The following is a 23914-nucleotide window of genomic DNA, read 5'->3' as shown; positions in this document are numbered from 1 at the left end:
GCGCGACCTCTCCTTGTTAATAATATATGTTTAAATAAAATTTAGTTCTTTTTAAGCTGTGAAATTTGTCTCCCTTCCTCGTTAGCTCTTATCATTTGACTAACATTGGTTACTCAAATCGATGAGATTACCAGGCTTTACCACGTGGAGGTGAAAATAGGAATTGAATAAAAAAAACTATACGACGATAAAAGTTATGTTCGAGTAAACACTGTTAACACTATTGCATTATTGTTATTTATATCATTATTAATATCAAAAATAAAATGCTTAACTTTTGTATATAACAATAGTAATGTCTTCTCAAAAACAACCAAAGTCGTGTATTATGCTTTTACTACCCCTTTGAAACCCAAAAAATATAGTGGATTATGATGGATTATGGTGTCTCTTACAGACAAGGTGTCTACTCATGACAATAATTGAATTAGCATTTTCTACATATTTTTAAACATATGCTATTAATTTTTTCTTACTTTATATGGTATAAAATATTATTACATGAAGATGCAATAGTATCATCCTCATTATTGTCATACGTGGAGTAGAATACTAATCTACTTTTCTTTGGTTCAACATTTAGCGTACTAATGTACGGTCTGTGGATATTACAGCTGTGACTATCTCATTATTATTAGATGAAGATACAACAGTATTATTGTCATCATTGTCGTACGCGGAATACAATGTTAAAGTACTATTTTCTTTAATACAACGTTTAACGTACGATGGGTCTGTGGATATTTCAGCTGTGACTATCTTATTATTATTAGATGCAGATGCAACGGCATCATTGTCATCATTGTCGTACGCGGAATATAATGTTAAAGTACTATTTTCTTTAATACAACGTTTAGCGTACAAATTGTCTGTGAACATTAAAGCTATGTGATTCTCATCTATACTGATATTTAAAATATTTTGTTTTTTTCTTTGTAATGTAGATTTTAAAACACAAATAACATTAACACTAGCCGAAGAAAGTTGATTACGTTTTTTTGTTTTCATATCTGTTATAAATAAAAATACTCTTTTAAAATCGGCATTAGAAATTGGAAATGTTCTAACTGTATTAATAAGTAATTAAAAATTTTTATATTTTTGTATGTTATTTTTACTTTAAAAAATTTCTTTCCACATGTTATTAAAGTTTAATGTTGCGAGATGCTGTTTCTCTGCATCTGTAAAATCTAAATATATTTTAGACCATTCATTTTTTAAACCGTTCTTATCAAAACCACCGATGGTTTCGACAACAAAAGAAACGTCACTAAACGTACTGTCTCTGTGTGCATCAAATAACGCTGCATGTTGAAAGATTTTTAATTTAAATAAAAATTTATTATTTATTAGTAATTTTTTACAAATTTGTTCCGCTACAGTAACATAAAATTCCAAACAATTTTTTCTAATAATATTTGCCTTATCCGCGTGTTTGTTATTAGATAAGTTATCTATTTATTCTTTACAACTTGATCCTAAAGTAATATTTTCAAGAGGTTTTTGATTTTTATTTAAAACAAATGTAACATTAAGGGGATCCTATACCCGTCGCCGAACTTGCACGACGTCGATATGACAGGCCAAGCGCAATTTTTTTTTTTTTTTTATTGGTGAAAAAAGGTGTAGGAGTCAGCCATTGGTAGCTAGACTATTTGGCTAGTACATAAGTATGAACATAGAAACAGACCTTAATTGTACATACAATCCTAAATTAAGGTAAGTGTACAAGAAAACGACGAAATATACCCGCCAATACAATACTTCAACGCCGATATTAACAAAATTACAAACGTTCTAAAGATTAATTAATACTAATACAAAAGAAAATACTTAACTAAAATATATACATAACGCCAAAAGAAAAAGGAAACAAAATTCTTATAAACAGCCACGGGACTAGTACTTTCCCCTTTAACTTATAATTATAACGCAAAAGAACAGGGAAACGCCGCAACAAAATGCCCACTAGACCTATTAAAATAACATAAAAAAAATAAACACGCTTACAGTAATAAGAAGTACTTATATGTCTAAACGGACGTTTTACATTGAATACGATAAATCGCAACAAAAATATAACTAATCGGAAAAAAAAAACAAATAAAAGAATTTTTTAAACAGCATATTCTAAAATTAAACTTACACCCTGCTTAAAAATTAGTCGCGCAATTAGATAAAGGACCCCGCACATATCTTATGGAAAATGGCTCTCGGTTAAATTCGCTCAAATTTTGCTATCTTCTAGAATTTGTTATTCTGAACAAAAGTTTCCATGGCCGCAACAAGATCTGACGAGCCGTTTTTGCTCTATAAGGGTTCGAGTATCGGTAATAATAGTTTAATTGTATATGTATATGAGACTATTTTTACTATTTTTTTCGAATTACAGTACTTTTTGAGTTAATTGTTAAAGTACAATGAAGTTTCCAGCTCTTAGCATTATCAAGGATCAACGACATGGACGTGACGGGAATCTGATCCCTCATGTGTACATGTATATGTGTGCATATACATGTACACATGAGGGATCAGATTCCCGTCACGTCCATGTCGTTGATCCTTGATAATGCTAAGAGCTGGAAACTTCATTGTACTTTAACAATTAACTCAAAAAGTACTGTAATTCGAAAAGAATAGTAAAAATAGTCTCATATACATATACAATTAAACTATTATTACCGATACTCGAACCCTTATAGAGCAAAAACGGCTCGTCAGATCTTGTTGCGGCCATGGAAACTTTTGTTCAGAATAACAAATTCTAGAAGATAGCAAAATTTGAGCGAATTTAACCGAGAGCCATTTTCCATAAGATATGTGCGGGGTCTTTTCCCTATGGAGCAAATAAAGTCATTCAACGCATAAATAATATCCTGATCCAGAGACGCAAGCAAATAATTGACACTATGAGGAAGGAATCCACGAGCACAGACCAGATCTTTAATCAAAGTCTCCCGTTGGCGTTCAAAGTCAGCACAAACCCAAAAAAACGTGATCGGGGTCTTCAAGGACATTACAGCTTAAACAAAGGGGAGAGTCAACGATTTGAAAACGAAATAGGCTGGATCTGAGGACGTATGGCCACTGCGTAATCTATTGATTGACGAGACAGCTCTCCTGCTAATACTAAATTTCTTAAACCACAAATCCTTAGAGTGAGAAAGAAAGGACCTACAATAAAAACTACCCCGATGTGCTGCCTCTCCTTCGGTCCAATCGGTCAGATCCCTGTACATACCTCCTTTACTAACGTTGCGAAATTTCCCGGAGGGAATGCCATATTGAATATCTACACCCTGTCTAATTGCCACCTTCGCGAGAGTATCCGCTCTCTCGTTACCGTTTATTCCCCTGTGAGCAGGAATTCAAACCAAATTGACTGACGCGTTCCTGTCCTTAATCAGTTCCAGCATTAAAGCTTTAATCCGGAGAATAAGATATGAGCTCTTACGATGGTTGAAAGCAGCTCCAATGGCAGATAAAGCAGACCTGGAGTCTGAAAAAATAGTAATATTAGACCACTTCTTCTCAAGACTCAGCTCAAGCGCTCTCAAAATTGCCATAGACTCAACACAGTAGGAGAAACGAAACCAGCCGTCCGGAAGCGAAGAGAAACAGAGTTGTCCTCGGATACAATCAAAAAGCCAGCAAAAGGCAAATCCTCTATCTTAGAGCCGTCTGTGAAGAGGCACACACTGGACTTGAGTTCGTTAGCGAAAATATTCCGAAACTCATCATCCGCGCTAGCTCCCACACTCCTAATGTTATCACCATCAACTAAATTAACCTTAGGCTTAAAAGTAAGAGCTTCATACGATTCAGAAAAGGAGAGAGGCTGCCTAGAGCGTGGAAAAAGAGTAAACTTATACTCCAACTCAGAATAGGCCTTCAGGAGCGGGCAACGATTCAAAAATCTGATACCCCCTCACGCGTTCAGTCAGATCCCTTAAAACTTTTAGTATATCAAGAAGAACATTACCCTCCACTAGAGCTACACGAATAAAAAAGTTCCTGGCAAGAAATACACTCCTAATAAGAGAGGGAGGCTCCTTGGATTCATAAAAAATGATATTCAAGGGCGTAGAACGTCTGTATCCCATGACTAAACGAAGGCCCTGACACTTAACTCTATCCAACCGTAACAGCAGACTCTTGGGTAGATTCTGAAACAGAAAGCATTCATATTCAAGTCTGGATCTAACCAAGGCCCGAAAGATTATCATAAGGAGACGGGGGTCTGCTCCCCACCACGTGCGACATAATGACTTCAAGATCCTTACCGAGCCCGCTCCTAGGGAAGAAATACGATTGATATGATCGGACCATGACAAATTAGATTGAAAGGTTAAACCTAAAAACTTAATTCTAGTAGAGTTGTAGATTGTGGCGTCCTGAATCCTAACCGAAAAGGCCCGAGAACGCTCGGGCCCCCTGCCCCTTTCCGGAGCAATCCCCCTTACAGCCTTATTATCTCGACTAAAAACACACAACTGCGTTTTGTGAGAAGACAAAGAGAGGCCCAAACCACTCAGAATATTAGAGACGTCAACAATAGCCCGATCCAAGTGACGAAAAGCAATCAGCGGAGAGGGAGAGGAGAAATACAAGCATACATCGTCAGCATACTGGAGCATTCTGCAATCATTAGAGTTAATATCATCAATTTCGGTTACATAAAGAGTATATAAAAGAGAGCTCAAAACACTGCCCTGGGAAAGGCCTTTGTAAAGCCAGAAGACCTCGTCTATATTCCCGAATCTACAAGTTGCCTGACGACTAGAACAGAGATTGAAAACAAAACGGCACACGTTACGCGGAACATCCAAACGCAAAAGCCTATGAACAAGGACATCAGCAAGCACGTTATCATACGCCAACTGAATATTCAAAAAAACCGCCGTCAGAGAAAAATCATTATAAAAGGCAGTTACAATTTCGGTGTACAATATAGAAAGATTATCCATGGTCGATCTCTGCCTACGAAAATCATACTGAGATCCGGAAAGAAGCGACAAATGATTTAACCACCAAGACAATCTGTTGTTAATTATTCTTTCCATAACCTTACACAAACAGGGTGCCAACGAGATAGGTTTAAATTTCTCCCCCCTTGGCTTTGGAATAAAGAAAATCAAATATCTACGCCAACTGGCGGGAAAGGATCCGCCTGTAAAAATAAGATTAAAGATATCCAAGAGAAATTGTAGCGCCATAGACGTCAATCTTTTAATTATCAAATAATCAATATTATCCAGTCCTGGGCTGGATATAACTTTTAAGTCTTGAATAGACATTCCAGTTCTTCCATAGAGAATGGAAGATCCAAAAATGGATCGCCACAACCCGCTCGAATCTCCGGTGGAGAACAGGGAACCCAATCGACCCGTAAATCCTCGATTTGATCCCGAACCCTATCACATTTAGCAGAGTTATATTCGTAGTTATTATCCGTAGCGTTAAATCTAGACTGAAATTTTTTAATAGTATTCCAAACGTACGATGAAGAGGTTTCTTTCCTAAGACCGGCACAAAAGGAACGGAAACTTTCTAACTTAATGCGCTTTAACTTTCTCTTCACGATGGCAGACTGCTTCTTATAATTTACAAAATCCTCAAACAAACCGGAATAACGAAATTTTAATAACGTGGCCTTTCTAAGGCGAACAAACTTTTTGCACTCCTCATTCCACCACAAACATGTGGAGGGGGGGGGAAGCCAGTGTTGTAACCCGACAGCGCACGCTGGTCATTGACCACCACGCGCGACACATTTTTATACACAAGTCAGCAGATTGCCAAACTGTTAGAATCTGCTGAGCTTAAGAATCCGTCTTGTCAGCCTTTCGACATTGCGCGCTATCAGCAGAAGGCAGTAGGGCACGCGGCCACTTTCTTCTGCTATTTCGCTGACAAGACCAAAAAATAATAATATATAATGCACGAGCTCCGAAGCTCGTGCAAGTCAGTTCGAGAGTTTTAGGTAGCGACTCGTAACTCTATCACCGAAAACACCCAGGAAGAATAAACACAAATATATACATCAAACGACTAAAACAATATTTATTTATACAAACGCCATAATCCTCCTACACCAGAACGTGTAATATTCGGAGGACGGACCCCGTGCACCGCTCCGGTGCAACACCAGGAATACGCCTATCCGAATTAATCACCTTTTTATGTGGAGTGACCGATCTCAGAGCATCTTCAATTGATGAAACGAAGGATGAGTATTTAACCTCCACGTCAGGAAGATCCGCTTCAGCAAGAAATTTCATCTTAATATCCAGTTCCTGACGAAATCTGCACCAATCCGTCCTCCCACTGTGTAACCGTGGAGATCTAGTTGGCAAAGCTCGAGGATCCATAGTCTCATTGACGCAAATATAAATCGGAAGGTGATTGCTTTCCCATGGGTCAGTATCTACACGCCAAGGCGAATGAAATAATAAAAAGCCATGAACCATGGATAAATTGATGGTAGAGTCGGCATGGAAGGCGGAGCTACAGAAGGTGGAGGAACCATCGTTCAGGAGGCCAATCTCAGAATTCTGCAACGTATCCCACAAAGCGACACCCGAACGTCAGGAATCTGAGGAACCCCATACAATATTATGAAGGTTAAAGTCACCCCCCAAGATGACTTTACCAGGAAACTGAGACAGGAAGCACGACCATTCAGTAAAAGAAATATTAGACCTTGGAGGACAATAACACGAGATCAAGGAAATTACCTCACCTTTCAAAAACACCTTAATTCCACACGCCTCAATTTTGCCCCCACAATCATAGATCCTTGGAATTATTTTATACTTTAATCTGTTATCCACGTAAATCAGAACACCACCACCTCTCTGGCCAATGCGGTCTCTCCTCACAGTGTAAAATTTTCGGATATTACAAGTCCGGTCAGGGCTCAATCATGTTTCTGAAACGAAAGCTATATGAAAATCTTCCATATGCTTAGAGAGTTCATTCAATTTGGGAAAAAGAGATCTAGCGTTCCATTGCAAAATACTTAAATAACTACTTACGCCGATTCTAGGTTTAGACAATTTGTTTGTTACCATTAGTAGAAATGTAAAGGTCAATTGTCTTCTTGATTCTATCGAACAGGAGATCTAAATTCGGGGCTGCCTTAATTAAATCCACAATTTTCTCAAAAGATGAACAGCTACTGTCCGTAAAAGTCAACTCTGAAGTCAACTTAGAACTCAACACTGCGTCCCAGAAAGTACTGGAAGGCTGGGGCTTATCTTACTCTATATTATATAAAATATTGTACATAATATTTATATAGATAATTACCAATGCAATTTCGAGGACCTTCTCCAAACGGTAAAAAGGTATAAGAATGTCTTATTGCTATCTCGTCTGCATTGAATCGTTCAGGATCAAATTTTTCTGGGTCTGGATAAATTGATGGATCTCGATGAAGTCCAAAAATCGGCATAAGGATTAGAGTCCCCTTTGGAACAATAATTTCTGTTGTCTCTAAGTTAATTTCTTGAGTACAAATACGTGTTAAAAATGGAATAGATGGATATTTCCTCATAGTCTCTAAAATTTGTAAAAAAAAAAGTAATAAATCTTTTTTTTTATTATAAACATTTTGTTTAATCTTACATACACTTAATAAATTAATAAAAAAAATTTTTGTTTTTAATACTTGCCATTTACTACTTTGTGAAGATATTTCATTTCATTCACGGTGTCGTAACTTAATTCACCATACGTTTTTAGCACTTCATCGATTTCATTGCGAAGTTTATCCTGTACATCTTCATGATGAGCTAATTCATATAAAGCAAATGTCGCCGTTGCCGAAGAAGTTTCGAAGCCTGCTAGGAAAAAAAAAAACTTTGCGCAGCAGCTTCAATCATAGTAAGTTTATCAGTAGTTGCTGCAAGCAAATAAAATAAGTTATTTCGGCAATTAAAATAAAATCTTAACTGTTTAGTTTATATGTATGTATAGAGATATATTAACACGTTATGTTGTTGTTCTTTCCGTTATCGTCTTCATCCAAATGGTCCTTTTCCATTAGCTGCATAAGTATATTCATAAAATCATGTCTTAACAGTTTATGGGTTTTCCTGTACTTTACAGTTTCTTCAAACATATTTAAATAAAAATTGCTGACACGCTGGTCTAAGATAGGAATGGAAAAAAAGTCCATAATCTTTGGCATAACTGTAAACAGTACGTACCAAATAATTTTAATTTTTAAAATATTTTTGCCCTGAGTTCGATGCTCAGAATTGGAATTCTCAATACAGTTGGATCTGATTCCAAAAGCAGACGACATTATTACGTCCGTTGTATATCTATTGATTAAATGATTATATTATTTCTAATAAGTCATATAAAATTTGATATAAAAAAGAATTATAATTATACCTTGTAAATATGTCTTTGATCTCGACAGAGTCTCTTATTTGTGCTTTACTTTCCAAATACTTTGCTAGATCATCACTACATTCTTTTAGTATCAAAAACATTCGTTTTATTTTTCCCGAAGTAAAAGCGGGAGTTAATTTAACACGCATTTTTCGCCATTTCGATCCTGACATCGTAAGCAAATTGTAAAATAACGGGTTAGTTTTACCATTGAACGTCAGTCCACGATTATGAAAGCTGTCGAAATTTTTTGTTAATACTGTACGAATAATATCGGGATCACTGATTAACAAACTTGGCTTTATAAATAAATATAATCCAATAACACGGTGCTGTTTGTATCTTACGTAAAGATTTTGCAAAAACAGACCTGTTTGGATAATTTTAATATTAATAGAGTTTGTTTGCGTAGTTTATATGATAAGCATTCATTGGTTAGGCCATGCGTATCAAGCCTTTCGGGCCCTCGCTCATTGTAAACGGGCCACGCGGCGTTGCGCGCTGTTTTCTGTTCAGTTCGGGCATGCGTAGAATATTTCGGCGCGTCACGGTGACGATCGCCATGATCCGATCCTAGTTAGCAACCATACCTCGAGCCGACTACACGTAGCCCGCGCCATCGATTTTCCGCCCATTTTTGTGAAAGCGGTTTATTGTAAGCCAAATAAAGTAGTTTAGTAAAGCTCATAGTTAGCCCGGTGTTCAGTTGCCACCGAGTGTGCAGATCCCTCGAACAGGCCCACGGCCTTACAACCCGTGCTAGGCGGCGATTGAATCCACCACATTGGTATTTTTCACCATTTGGTCCTTCGAACCGGATATACGGCGATCGGCGGAGGAAGCTGAGGCTGTGCAGCCAAGGTACAGAAAGCCACCCGTACGCGGTGGCGTGCCCAGCCACAACCTCTGAGGACAGCGGGCTCATGCAACGTTCGGAATTCACAAGAATCAACGACTCGAGGAAGGTAATCGAGCGCACCTCGCCCTGGCATCACCACACACGTTCGCATCACGTGATCAGCACGTTGGTGCAGGCATCATTCCTGCCGTACGATCAAAGGGCGTTAACGAGCGCCGGCTCACAGTGATCCAGCTCAAGCACCGGCTGCGGCAGATCAGCGAAAGCCCAGGCGCCGTTCTGCGCAACCGACGACGGCCATCAGGCCTTCTCCACGTAAGGATCTTGCGCTTGCGGGCGCCATTCTACGCATCCTCGCAGCGGTGTTCCCGCTCATCGGTGTGACGTCAGCCATCCCAACCTCCAGGGCGGTGTTCCCGCGCGGCAACGCGGCTTCTCATCTGCGCATGCTCAAGGCGGTGTTCCCGCTCATCAGTGTGACGTCAGCCATCCCAACCTCCAAGGCAGTGCTCTCGCGCGGCAGCGCGGTCTCGCCTCTGCGCATCCTTAAGGCGGTGTTCCCGCTCATCATCGTGACGTCACACGGCCCAATCCTTAAGGCAGTGTTCCTGCCAATCAGCGCGGTGTCGCTGCAACGCATCTTTAAGGCGGTGTTCCCGCTCATCATCGTGACGTCACACGGCCCAATCTTTAAGGCGGTGTTCCTGCCAATCAGCGCGGTGTCGCTGCAACACATCTTTAAGGCAGTGTTCCTGCCAATCAACGCGGTGTCGCTGCAACACATCTTTAAGGCGGTGTTCCTGCCAATCAGCGCGGCGTCGCTGCAACGCATCTTCAACGCAGATATACGACGGCATCTCTGCGCATCGGCGCGGCTTTGCATCAGCGCATCAACACGTGGACGCTCCTGCGCACCTCCTCGGCGCTGTACCTGAGGTCTTCGTGCCATCGTTCCGGTCGTCAGGCAACGCAGAATTGCACAAGGGTCATCTCCGGCGAATCTCCCAAAAGATCTTCAAAGCTCGCAAGTCATTGTCTGTATCTTTATTTTGTAAATTGTGTTTCGTTGCGATTAGCAAATAGGCTCATTTAGTGTGCGGTATTAATCGTCGATCTTGCGTATATTCAAAGTGTTATCTCCTCTGTTAGCGTATCGATATTGTCTTTCGCGTATATTTTACTAGCGGTATTTGCGATCATATCCTCAATACCACGTTTTCTTTGAATTGCTCACCATGACCGATCAGTTGAACGTATCACAGTTGAAGAAGCGGCGCGCTACATTGAAATCATCGGTCACGCGAATCAATACTTTTGTAGAGTCGGTTCAAACGCTCAATCCGCTGACTTTGTCTGAAATTGAGGAACGCAAAAATAAATTGGAATCGTACTGGGTCGAATACGAGAAGTTTCAGACCGCTCTGGAATTTCTTGAGCCGCAAGAAGTCGCGGATAGGGATGACTTCGAGGACAAGTTTTATAAACTCGCCGCTAAGATGCGTTCCATGCTGCGATCTCCGTCATCATCTAGCGTTTCGATTTCCCCGTCATCACCCGCGCCGTCAACGAGTTTAATTGCGCCGGCACCGGGCATGCATAGCGTGCGTTTGCCCAAGGTAGATATTCCTAAATTCTCGGGAAAATATGAAGAGTGGTGCGCCTTCCATAATACATTCCGGTCAATGGTGCATTCGAATGAGTCATTAGCGGACATTCACAAGCTTCATTATTTGAGGGCCTCAACGATTGACGACGCGCATAAGGTTATTAGTTCTCTCGAAATATCGGAACACAATTACTTGGTTGCTTGGAATTTATTACGTGAACGGTATGACAATCGACGTATGATTGTCCAGAGTCATCTCAAGGCAATGTTCGAAATCCCTCAAATGCAAAGGGAAAGCGCGATGGACTTGCGCCGCATATCTGACGGATCTTCGCGTCACATTCAAGCGCTAAAGGCAATGAAGCTTCCCACTGATTCGTGGGACGATCTTCTAATATATCTTATCAGCTATAAGCTGGATGCAATCACTCTCAAGGAGTGGAGAAAATCGTTAACTGACGACACTTTGCCCACGTTTAAACAATTCATTAACTTTATCAATCGGTATTGTCAAATCCTTGAGGCCACTCAAAGGAATAATGAATCATCGGTCAGGCATGTGACGACGCGCTACCACAACATAACTAGATCTAAGACTGCTTGCACCGCAGTGGTAAGGGCAAAATGCCATTTGTGCAACGAGGAGCACTTTATATTTCAGTGTAAACAATTCCTGGGTTTATCGGTCTCTCAAAGAATAGACAGGGCTCGGTCATTTAAACTGTGTCTCAATTGCTTAAAATCATCTTCTCATGTAGCCAATAGATGCTCTTCGGGAAGCTGCAAAACTTGTGCGCGAAAGCACAATACCCTTTTGCACATCGCAAGCAGTCCGGTGAACGAACATGTTATTAAATCGGATACAGTCGCGACTGCCTCTTCGTCCCGATCGGCGGTTCCTAATCCAGCGAGACCTGTTTCTGCAAACGTTGCCAGTGTTAATTCGGACTGCATCTTTTTATCCACCGCGATAGTTTCTGTTGATTCGAGGGATGGCTTGCCGTGTTCTGCCAGAATATTATTGGATTCTGACTCTCAGGTGAATCTCGTCACCAAGCGATTTGTGCGAAGCTTAGGATTAGCTGCGCGTTCAGTTAGCGTTTCCATTACCGGCATAGGCGGGAAGGTATCGCATTCTAGTGAAATGGTACAGCTTTGCATTCGTTCGCATTTCCAATCATTTAGCTTCACTGTAGACTCGATTGTAACCGATCGCATAACAGACTCCATTCCGGGAGTTAACCTTGCGCGCTCGGCGTTTCAAATTCCTCGTAATATAAGGCTCGCGGACCCAGGTTTTTGCACATCCTCTGAAATCGACATACTCTTGGGCGCAGGCATATTCTGGGAGCTCATTTGCGTGGGCCAGATGAGGCCTTCAACTGCCCATCCTACTTTGCAAAAGACAAGGTTGGGCTGGATATTATCAGGATCCCCCAAGAACTCTTTTCCTGCAACAATGACGGTTCAGTCGTTTCACACCATGATTAGCGACGCGGAATTGCACGAGCAAGTTCATAAATTTTGGAAATTAGAGGATTTGCCTGAGTTTGATTCCCCTCTTACGATGCAGGAGCTGCAATGTGAACAGCATTTTTGTGAGAACGTGTCTCAAAATGAGCAGGGTCGATACATAGTCAAGCTTCCCGTCAAGGAAAGGGTTCTCAATAACATAGGCAATTCACGAGATTCGGCTCTGAAACGTTTCCGCGGCATAGAGAAGCGCTTTCTTAAAAACTCCGAATTGAGGTCTCATTACGTCGCTTTTATGCAAGAATACATTCATCTGGGGCACATGAAACCAGTAGATGATAGTTCTGTCGCGACCAATGCTTATTATTTGCCTCACCACTCAGTGTTCAAGGACGACACAAAAGGGGGTAAAATTAGGGTCGTCTTTGACGCCTCGTGCAAAGGAGATTCAGGAGCTTCTCTCAACGATGCCCTGTTTATAGGTCCTGTTATTCAAGACAGCCTTGTTTCCATTTTGTTGCGCTTTAGGGTTCATCAATATGTCATTACTAGTGACATCGTCAAAATGTATCGCCAGGTACTCGTACATCCTTCTCAGACTCATCTCCAGAGAATATTGTGGCGTGAGGATGATCGGTCGCAAATTCAGGAATTCGAATTGATCACGTTAACATACGGCACGGCCTCGGCGTCTTATTTAGCCACGAGATGTCTTCTCGACATAGCAAACAAGCATGAAAATGATTTTCCTTTGGGTTCCGCTCGCGTGAAGCATGATTTCTACGTGGACGATCTCCTCACGGGAGGGGAATCGATTTCGGATGTAATAAACATGCGCGATGAGGTGATCCAATTGTTGCGTCAGGGCTGCTTTGAATTAGGGAAATGGCGAGCCAGCTCACCGGAGCTGTTGAGAGGTGTTGTCAATCAGGCTAGCGGATCGTTGTCCATTAGTCAGGAAGTAAACGCGCGCATATTAGGATTAGCTTGGAATACGGATGATGACACATTCCATTTCTCATATCAAGGCTCTAAGCAGTTGAGAATTATAACCAAAAGAAACATTCTTTCAGAAGTTTCAAGGTTATTTGATCCACTAGGTTTGATTGGTCCCGTAGTAGTTTGGGCCAAGATAATCATGCAGGACCTCTGGTCCGCTGGAGTAGACTGGGATGAGTCGGTCCCGCAAGAAATCCACTCGAGATGGCTGCATTTCATTTCTCAACTTCATGAGTTGAATAATTTCAAGGTGGCTCGCTGTGTCAAAGCAAACGCGAGTTCTGATTCCATTCAGTTGTTGGGCTTCTGTGACGCCAGTCAGCGGGCCTATGGCGCTTGTGTTTACATGCGCACCATTGATAGGTTCGGAAACTATCAAACGCAATTGTTGTGCTCTAAGTCTAGAATCGCTCCTCTAAAGGCAACGTCTTTACCAAGACTCGAATTGGCAGCGGCCTTGTTGCTTTCACAGCTAGTTGATAGTGTAAAGAGGGCTGTCGGTTTATCAAACACACCGGTCTTTCTTTGGTCAGACTCGACGATAACTCTTCATTGGATTGCGTCTCAATCCAGAAAATGGTCTACGTTTGTAGCAAATAGAGTGGGGCAGATACAAGGGCTCACCGACATCGGTTCATGGAGGCACGTCGCCTCTGCTCACAATCCTGCTGATCTGATATCTAGGGGTTTGTTTCCCGGGGAATTAAAGACTTCGCAGCTGTGGTGGTGCGGACCCGATTACCTAAAATTGCCAGAGCAGCAATGGCCTGTTGGCAGTGTAGAGATTCGCGAAGAAAGCGTGCCGGAATTGCGAGCCGTGGTGGCATCAGTAGCGGTTACTGAAATTGCCGGTATTAACAATTTATTCGCTCGGACCTCCAATATACACAAAATATGCCGAATCGTGGCATACTGCTTGAGGATGAGCAAACGAAATCCATTCAAATCGCCCAATTTTCAAATATCGTCTCAAGAGTCTTCCAGGGCTTTAGCAGCGTTATGTAGATTCGTGCAAGCGCAATACTTTTCGACAGAGTATAAACTTTTGAAGTTGAACAAGTGCGTAGATAATGGCAGCAAATTAAAATCGCTGTCCCCGTTTGTAGATGGCGAGGGATTGATTCGGGTTGGCGGGAGACTAAAGAATGCTCAAGTACGGTTTGACACGTGTCACCCGATATTGCTTCCTCATGGTCATGCAATCACCAAGATGATAATACAATCTGAACATCAGCGGAATCTGCATTGTGGGCTTCAAGCAACCATGGCATTTGTCAGTCAGAGGTTTTGGCCAATAGGATTAAAATCAACGGTTAAGAGGGTTCTAAGCTCTTGTATATCTTGTTTCAAGTCGAAACCTTCCTTTTCTGAAACTGTAATGGGCGAGCTGCCAGCGCCCCGGGTCACGGTGTCCCGTCCATTTTCCCATTGTGGCGTCGACTACGCCGGTCCTTTCCTTCTGCGTGAAGGTAAGCGAAGAAACGCGGGAAGGCACAAGGCTTATCTCGCATTGTTTGTTTGTTTCGCTACCAAGGCGGTTCATTTGGAGTTAGTGAGTGACCTTTCAACCGAGTCATTTTTGGCGACGCTTAAGAGATTCATATCTCGTAGGGGAAGACCGAGTATATGTATAAGCTGATACCAGAAGCAAAATATGTATAGTATATACATTCTGATAAACATATTGTAGATATATTCCTTGTAGTATCAGGTATATATATAAATTGGTTACAACTGTCATTACAAAAAACAGTGCATGCCTACGCTCTTACTTTATAAAACAATTATATCATGTCTAATACATGAAACAGTGGCATTAAACAATTTACATGGAATGGGTAAAATACACAGCAGAAAGATTGAATAATTCATTTGCGTTTTTCATACATCATACATCATACATCGTTTTTCATATATCACCAGTGTCGTCGCATAACAGATGCATCTGATTTTTTTTTACAATCAATACCATCTAAAACAACGTTTGTGGCTTTTATTGTTCTAGTACCGTTTTTATTTATTGAGACGTTTTTTTCCCATAAGAAACTAAAAGTAATAAGAAAAAAATACATATTTATGTATGCATATTATTACTCTTTTATAGGGAAAGGTAAAAGTTTATTGCCTTCTATAACTTTCATAAAGTGTTGTCTCATACACTTTACATTTATTGAATATTTTATGTTACACGAATTATCTCTTAAGGTAACTGTTGTGGCAAAAGCGGCTGCGTAAATATCACAACTTATATGATCAGGTTGTATATTGTGACGTCAGAAATTAAAATTTCCACTAAATAAAGTTCCTAGATCCTAGTAAAATCGATTCGACCAATAGCATGAAAGTGAGGATTCTCAACCTGGTCTTTTGGCTAGACGGTTCCTCTCTGTAAGAAATAATCTATGGTAGACTTTAAGAATAATAACCAATATGTTAATAAAATAAAACGGAACATACAGCGACATCCTAAAATATTTACGCATAATGTCAATTTAAAAGAACTTGATTACAGTAGAATATAATTTTTCCATATATATATATATATATATATATATATATATATATATATATATATATATATATATATACAGGGTGTCCCAAACATACGTAAACAAACTTTAAGGGTAGATAGAACGTTTAAAAAGAAAACGAAAAGTCCTATACCGTTTTCTAAAATTCTTATTTGTTTTCGATAAAAAAATTAATTTATGTACGCGCAAGAGCGACAAGGAAGCGCGGGATGAGCGAGCGCGCGAAAGACGACGGCGAGCGTATCTTAAAGAGAATGGGCGGAGTCAGCGCGCGGTGAGTAAAGCGAGGCGACAACGCGCGAGCGAGGCGAGGCGACGACATGCGAGCGAAGTGACTCAACTACACGCGAACAAGGCGACTCGACGATACGAGAGCAAAATAAAGCGATTACGCGCGAGCAGGATTAACTTCCGAATTTATTTTTAATATTTTACGAATTACTATTGTAAACGCTATCGTTTCCACAACACCTTGTGAGGAGGTAGATAGCCCGGTGCGTTTTTTTTAACGTGGTGTCCCCAGGAGGCCTAATCCACTGCGAAAGTTCAACGCAGCAATTGTTCAAAGTGCCGCCCTTGTGCCTGCAAGCAAAGTTTGGCTCTTCGAACAATTTGCTGCGTTGCTCTTTGCACCATGTCAGGCGTAATCGTTCCAAAGGCCGCTATAATTGCTTCGCGAACCTCTTCAACGGTACGATCACGCATGTTCTCTGTTTGAGCTTTAATGTGGCCCCACACAAAATAATCTAGCACGTTCAGATCCGGAGAACGTGCCGGCCACGCTATCGGCCCCCCTCGACCCATCCATCTATTCGCGAAACGTAAATTTAAGATTTGTCGCGCGCGACGAGCAAAGTGCGGCGGTGCGCCGTCTTGTTGCAAAATAATATTCCGCCGCGTTTCTAGTGGCAGGTCTTCTAACAAATTCGGCAGGATATCTTCTAAAAAATTGGCGTACATCTCCCCATTTAAATTAGGAGGAAGAAAATACGGGCCGATCTAAAAATTGGTAATAAAAATATTAGACATTTTTTTTCAATATTATAAACAATTTTTTACGTACACAGTATACTTACAATTGCATCTCCTATTATGCCAACCCACACGTTTAATTTCCACCGATACTGGAACGCTCCTTCGCGGATAGCATGTGGGTTTTCATTAGCCCAAAAAATAAAATTTTTCGAATTAAATATTCCGTTCGGTGTGAAAAGGGCCGCGTCTGTCCAGAGAATTTTTTGATAAAACAATGGATTTCTCCGGCACTGGGCGAGAAAGCCTACAAATATTTAATTTACAATTTTATTTTATTAAAATTATTAATAAATTTTAACAATGAACTTACCTGCACAAAAGGCCGTACGCTGTTCTTCGTCGCGCGGCAGAAGTTGTTGCACCCGTTGATAGTGAAACGGGTACAACCCTTCTTCTTTCAAAATGCGGTGCACCAAAGATCGTGGAATTCCAAGATTACTTGACGCACGGCGTATACTTGTCGACGGATTTCCGTCAAACTCTTCTAACACTTGTTCGTCAATACGTACATTGCGACGTATGACGCCCTCGTATTGTAAACGGTTTCGTCGTTGTACGATTAGAGTACCCGTTTCTCGCGCACGGTAAAGGCACCTAAAAATTTTTTTTAATAAAATTATTAAGAATTGACCATTGTTAATAATTTTACTATTTATTGACAGGTGTTTACTATTTCGAAATCTTAAAATTGTTACCACCGTGGGACGTCTTCGATTAGGAAAACGTTCAGCGTAAATACGAACTGCTCGATTTGCGTTTTCCCCGGCTATGCCATAGCAAATCAGCATATCCGTGTAATCACTCGAAGTAAAATTCATTATCACAGTTTTGCCCTAGACTAAAATCGCGTTATGACGATGCGTCGACTATAGCATACACGGCGTCGACAGACTGAGGCACACGGCAATCCACGAAAAACAAATGCAAGGAAGAGCATTGGCTTGTTGTTAGTCTAAACGTCTAAACATTCATTTGTTTTTTGTGGATTGCCGTGTGCCTCAGTCTGTCTGCTGACATACATGATAAACATTACGGCTAACCCGATGTCTCTGGCTGATTATTGAATGCTAAAGGAAAAGAGTTCTATTGTTAAAACTCTAAGAACACGTGGAGTAAGCTAAATTCAATAATTTAATAATTTAACGATTGTAGAAATTGGCAATCACTTACTGAATTTTGTAATATTAAATCTGTATCACTTTTGCTAGCACTGCCACCTTTTCTTAGAGTTTACCAAATTTAATACTTTTAGTAATACCGAACGATTATATTTAAGGATATTTTACTTAAATACTAAATTACTTTTAAGAAAAGAGACCACCCATGTTACCACACGAGACCACCCAAGTACATGTATTCAGTGCCTTCCAAATGGCTAACGGGCAACCATGCTTGTCCGCCGAGCTGCCGTTCCACAGGCGCAGCGTTGCGATAATCATAAGCGCACCGATAATTATTGTTAAAATTACTTGTCGCAATTATATCTCGTCCATTGTAAATGCACGTACATATGAGCGCATATATCTTTTTCTTTTTGCAACATTGAATTTAAGAATATTAACGTGTCTACTCTCATATGTACCTGCATAATTTTTATAAATAATTATTCTAATACACCCGCAAGATTTATCTGTGACTCTGAATGCTTAAAACTTAAATCGCGTGGGAATGAACTTTCACACGGCATTAGATCAGTCGCCAATTCTAGGAACGCATAGTTTCGCGATATCTAACAATAACATTCAGAGCTACAGGTTTCAATCGCACCGCTATCAGCGCTAGGGGGACTGAAACCCCCCAAATTAATAAACAGTACATGTAAGAAGAATTCCATACTCTTTCTCCGCCGCTAGCCGCGTCATACCGAAAATCTAAGACGCAAAAGGCCCCCTTCCCTGTCGTCTAAGGCAAGGGATGCTTGACCTATATAAGCGGGCCCGCGGCCCGAGCGAGCGTTCAGTCTTTTTCCAAATTCTGTAATAATCAAACTGTGTGAACCCTGGAAGCCACCACCCGAGGGTTACAAAGACGCTTCCAGTCTACAGCTGTAAACGTAATCACGCTGTGTGGACCATCCGAGCTAACCTACCTTTGTAAAGGCGCTGCGTTTATTCATCAATAAAACTAAAGTTGATTTAAATCTTGAAACAATTAGCCTCATTTCCAACCCTGACCCTTTTAGTAATAAAAGAAATCGATGTAACTAGTTATTGGTACATCTACAAGCCCTTGGAGTTAAAAGAGAATGATCAAAGCGTAAAATTAATACTGGCCGCTAAGTCGTTCTTTTCTTCCTCCTCTGTATTGAACCATACCTTTATTCCTGAATAAATTATCAAACTGATTGCTCAAAAGTGCAGATTTGTTTTTCCGCTGCGAAGCTTGCATTACGACCTGAGGGTTGTCTGCAGTACTCGCCATCTCAAAATACAAATCCTCGCATTTTGCAAATCAGATCCTTTTTACTCTTGTGGCCCTAAGCCACTAAACTAGAAACTCAGACCCCGCGCCGCGACCACCACCGATCGCCCAGAGAAAATCGCACGGCCACCGTCAATTACTTAGATATCGCGGGCCACCCAACCGCCCGCAGCGTGTAGCGCGAGCCACCGCGGCTAGTAACGTGGACCGCCCAACCGCCCACACCGCGCACCGCCACCGACCGCTCGGGAGTGGGAGGTCCCCCACTCTCGGGCCCACGAGTATATAAACCGCCTCGAGCGCGGACGAGGCACCTTTTCCTCGTTGGAAATCACTCCAGCATCAGACCCTCCAGGTCTTGGGCGCTCCCAAGCCTTCCTCGACCGGGCTCACCCGGCCTCCGATATCGCTACCTCCAGGACTCGGGCGCTCCCGAGCCTGACCTCGACCGGGCTCACCCGGCCTTTGATACCGCTACCTCCAGGACTCGGGCGCTCCCGAGCCTGTCCTCGACCGGGCTCACCCGACCTTCGATACCGTTACCTCCAGGGCTCGGGCGCTCCCGAGCCTGTCCTCGACCGGGCTCACCCGGCCTTCGACACCGCTATCTTCGAGACTCGGGCGCTCCCGAGCCTTTCTTCGTCCAGGCGCTCTCTGATCTCCCTCGCCACAGTCCGAACGGCCCACCCTGTACTTTGCGCCGCTGACTCGCGACCGCGGAGATTGTACGACCGCCACGACCTGAGCGGCCTATCTTGTACATCGTACCGCCGACTCGCGACCGCGTATTCCTGTCCGAACGACTCGACTCGGAGAACTTATTGTACACACCACGTCGCCGACTCGTGACCGCGCCGTTCCGCCCGAACGATACGACCCGGAGGGCTTGCACTACACGCTGCGCCGCCGCCTCACGACCGCGTAATTCCCTCCGGACACGGGGCTCATTTTGGACCACGCGCAGCCGGCTCGCGGCCGTGTACCTTCACCCACGGAACGTAGCGCCGATCGATCCGTCACTTCGGCAACTAGCGTAATAGAGGCTGGCCATGTATCGTTCCGCCGAGCGACTAGTAGTATTTTGTTTGTTTTCTGCGTAACTTTAGCATTAGATTTACTTTGTGTTACAGGTTTATTTTATGTTACCATTTATCTTTAAGTTTATAATAAAGTATAGTTTACTTCTTTTTCACGTTTAATCACGTCTCACTTCTTACTCGTACCCCGGTTCCCGGCGAGCTTTCCGCCGATAAAACTACCGCGTTACACTCCTTAACATTTGCTTAATAGTACAGATTTGTTATTTCGCTGCGAAATGTGCATTACGACCTGAGGGTTGTCTGCAATTACTCGCCATCTTAATTAATAAATCTTAACTTTTTGCAAATCAAGCCTTTCCTATTTTAACCATTAATTGCTCAATAGTGCGGGATCGATTTTCGCTGCGAACAGTGCATTACGACCCGAGGGTCGTCTGTAATACTCGCCATCTTAAATACGAACTCTGGCATTTCGCAATTTAATTTCTTTCCCCTCACAATCATCTGCATCTTACTGCACCACGATTCCCCCTTCTTCCTAAAATTGTCCGCAAGCATGTGCATAATCGAAACGCAGCTGCACAATTGCACTACGATCTAAAGGATTGTCTGCAAATACGTGCAACTCAACCACGATCTGCATACTTCTGCATTACAATTTTTCCTTCTCTCCAATTGTCTGCGAGTAATGTGCTTAATTGATATTTTGATGCATAGCCGCACCACGATCTGAACGGTCGTCTGCGATTCATGCAATTCAAAAACAATAGGCATACCTTCTGCATCACAATTTCCCTTTCTTATTTCATAAAATCATTTGCCTAATAGTGCAAGCTCGATGAAAATCGTTTGCATTTACGCATTATGATTCTAGATGGTATGGAGGAAAAAGTATAGAGACGGGAAGAAAAGGCGCGAAAGGGCGGAGATCTATCGGCGCTTGAGAGATCTCATCGCCGCAGAAAAAGCAGCCGCCAATCAACCTCCGAGTTCTCCCCCTCTCAGTTCGTTTGGGGCACCCGAAAAGACCGCCCCGAAAGACCCGCAGCCTGAACCATCTAAGCCTAGAGGCCCCCGAATACTCAGTATTCAGAAGGGGCACTTCATTACCGTTCATCGTCCGCCACGAGTAGTGGAAACGATAGACCTTACCACTTCGGATACCGAAGTGGAAGTCTTGGCCGAAAACCCCCCGAATAAAACCATCGACCGGTTATTCAACAAAATCATTAATAATTTTACTTCGAAAGAAAAATAAATGTTAAGATAAAAAAGATTTATTCTTTTAACTTCCCATGATAAGGCAGAAACGGCTCTTGCCATCCCGGGGTATAATCGGTGCATGCAGATTGCCCTTAAACTAAAGAAGAGCAACTCCAACCTAGACCTTAGGATACCTAGAGTGGAGAAATAAATATCGACGCTCTGGTCCCTTTCAGTATTTCCCCTAGAAATCCCTAAATTCATAAGCCGAGACGTCGCAACATCAACTTTTTCAAAAATGATGTCGCATTGCTTGACTGTGGGATATTGGAGACGTATGTAGTTTTTCTCCTTAGCAGCCAAACTGTCATATGTATTATTAGACATACTGTCATAAATACGAAGTTTGATACCATCAAAAAATATGCACCTCCAGTACATAATTTCTTGTAAAGCATCAAACAGTTTAGAATAGCTGCTTTTTCCACCGATAATTTGTAAGCTCAGGTCACCCTTACTAGCTTCAATAATATCAGGATATGACTGATATTGTACGCTATGTGTTTCAAAGGGAGAGCTTTTTCTTACAACACGTAAAAATGAATCTAGTGAATCATCATTTAACATGTCGTTAGACAAGACATTCTGTCTTACTAAGGACAGAGGAATAACGATTTTATCTAAATTGAATTTTCGTCTTTTCTTATTTTCTTCGGTTATAATGTCTTTGTACGTTGTATCAATATATGTACAATCGTCATCTTGCTCTATATTTTCAGCAATTGTATCCATTTCTAATTCTGTACACGACATTTTAAATGTATCTTGTTCGTCAACATTTTTAACTTATCGTGCACATTGTTGAGTGCTCTTTTGACTATCCTTTGTAGCCGCTTCCTTTTTGGCTTTTATAATATATTCTGGTTCTTTAATAGATATATGTCTGTTATAACGACTATCTAAAATTTCCGGAAGCATGCAATTATAATAGAACCGCGTTAAGGAAGGGACCATTTTATTTTTCCAAAAAGCATGGTCTCTATTAACAAATATTACCTTAATGCTTTTCGGCGTTCATATCGCAAAAACGCAATACTTTTGTTGCGTTATGGTTTAATTGACCTTGAATTTGATAAAAAAACAATGGTTTCTCCTTATTTCATTTTTGTTTGTTTTGTCAAAAATACCTTTCAAGGCAGGTAATGTTTGTATGGCTAATTCAGCTGTTAAATTTTCAGCTCACATAGGACATTTGATTTTTACGATACCGTCTTCATCAATAAGTCCATCAGGAGAAGCACTCAAGCATGGATTTTCATTGTCTATAAATAATCTGCAAAGTTTTATTTTCTTATTTAGTTTTACGGCCAATTCTTTTCTCGCTATTTTTTCGTTTTCAAGACCATATGTAACGGCGGCAGTGTCAACAAATAAAGGATACAAAATGGCTTTTACTGTCGCTGCACAAGACGTCGTCGGTCTCATGCGACATACAGTTCCAAAATTTGATGCCATTAACATTTTTTGTCTTAGTGATAACCATAATTCGGATTCACTTTGTTTTTTTGTTAACATTTCTATTACATCGCTATTATTGGCATTTTCCAATAACTGTTCTACATGATATTGACGTAGTTGTTCGACAACATCAGACGGAAAGTCTGGCTTTTGCCATTGCGGACTGTAATCACAATCTGTGCCTGCCTGTTTTTTAAATTTCTTTGATTTTGGTTTTGTTTGGCGATATTCGCTACTTCTCGCAACTTTTATTTGGCGACGTGTTTCCAGCTTCTTTATAACAGGCGGAACACTGTCACACATATTTTTATGCAGTTCAGTAAGAACTTGTTGTGTATTATATTGCACAACTGCTCCCGCTATTCTGGCATTATAAGCGCCTTGTCCACTTAGTTTATGCGTTTTCCGCTAATCTCTTTGTAGATTATTGAATTGAACGATTTTGCAGGATTATTGGTACAGTTTATTAACAAACTGTCAGAATAACCACTGAGACGTATGAACGCATTTTCTATTTTTTCATATAAACCAAACAGTTTCAAATACGGAACATAATTTTTTTCTGTTTCGTTGCTTTCGCACATTCGACTAAGTGCTTTGCAACGCTTATGTTCACCGAAAACGTGACTTGAAATGTTTAATATATCTTTTTGCAACACTCTAGCTTTGCAATGATGAGGTTTTGATTCCTTTCGCCGTAATTCTGCTAGGCTTTGTACTTGCTTTCGCATATTTAAAATATTGATTTTTACAATATTTTGCATTTGTACAAAGCCACGCTGCCTGTTTGTTTTTGTCTGAGTTATTTCTGACACAGCCTTTAATT

The 23914-nt window shown here is 41.2% G+C and overlaps 4 protein-coding genes across 4 annotated transcripts; 1 reads left to right on the top strand and 3 right to left on the bottom strand.

Moving 5' to 3' along the window:
• Positions 1 to 3368: 3368 nt before the first annotated feature.
• Positions 3369 to 4967, bottom strand: LOC139105612 (uncharacterized). Its single transcript, XM_070661802.1, has 5 exons — positions 4630 to 4967; positions 4284 to 4479; positions 3925 to 4166; positions 3595 to 3842; positions 3369 to 3499 (listed from the first exon to the last, which is right to left on the bottom strand). Exons 1-5 carry the CDS (start codon positions 4965 to 4967, stop codon positions 3369 to 3371), a joined length of 1155 nt encoding a protein of 384 aa, XP_070517903.1.
• A 299-nt stretch (positions 4968 to 5266) lies between these two features.
• LOC139105611 (uncharacterized) lies at positions 5267 to 6923 on the bottom strand (the record flags this gene model as incomplete). Its single annotated transcript, XM_070661801.1, has 3 exons — positions 5267 to 5749; positions 6177 to 6427; positions 6605 to 6923. Coding segments are annotated over 3 exons (1041 nt in total), but the record flags the coding sequence as incomplete, so codon positions are not given.
• On the bottom strand, positions 6917 to 8798 carry LOC139105610 (probable cytochrome P450 6a23; the record flags this gene model as incomplete). Its single annotated transcript, XM_070661800.1, is given in 5 exon segments — positions 6917 to 7563; positions 7677 to 7859; positions 7862 to 7906; positions 7993 to 8330; positions 8404 to 8798. Coding segments are annotated over 5 exon segments (1254 nt in total), but the record flags the coding sequence as incomplete, so codon positions are not given.
• A 1699-nt stretch (positions 8799 to 10497) lies between these two features.
• Positions 10498 to 14979, top strand: LOC139105608 (uncharacterized). The gene has a single exon (XM_070661799.1). The coding sequence runs from the start codon at positions 10498 to 10500 to the stop codon at positions 14977 to 14979; it is 4482 nt and encodes a 1493-aa protein (XP_070517900.1).
• The last annotated feature ends 8935 nt before the right edge of the window (positions 14980 to 23914 follow it).

Source organism: Cardiocondyla obscurior, linkage group LG09 (assembly GCF_019399895.1).
Source record: "Cardiocondyla obscurior isolate alpha-2009 linkage group LG09, Cobs3.1, whole genome shotgun sequence".
Classification (NCBI taxonomy): Eukaryota; Metazoa; Arthropoda; class Insecta; order Hymenoptera; family Formicidae; genus Cardiocondyla; species Cardiocondyla obscurior.
The sequence above is the reverse complement of the archived record's forward strand: the minus strand, read 5'-3'. Positions and strand labels throughout refer to the sequence as shown.

Bases quoted from the DNA above. Each gene is read 5' to 3' on its own strand.
- LOC139105612 (XM_070661802.1), bottom strand. From the start codon at position 4,967: ATGGATAATCTTTCTATATTGTACACCGAAATTGTAACTGCCTTTTAT. The intron at 4,480-4,629 runs GTATGCTGACGA...GTGTGTTTTTAG, and splicing joins AATGATTGCAGAATGCTCCA to TCGAGATAATAAGGCTGTAA. The intron at 4,167-4,283 runs GTAAGGATCTTG...TTTCTGTTTCAG, and splicing joins CTTCCCTAGGAGCGGGCTCG to AATCTACCCAAGAGTCTGCT.
- LOC139105608 (XM_070661799.1), top strand. From the start codon at position 10,498: ATGACCGATCAGTTGAACGTATCACAGTTGAAGAAGCGGCGCGCTACA.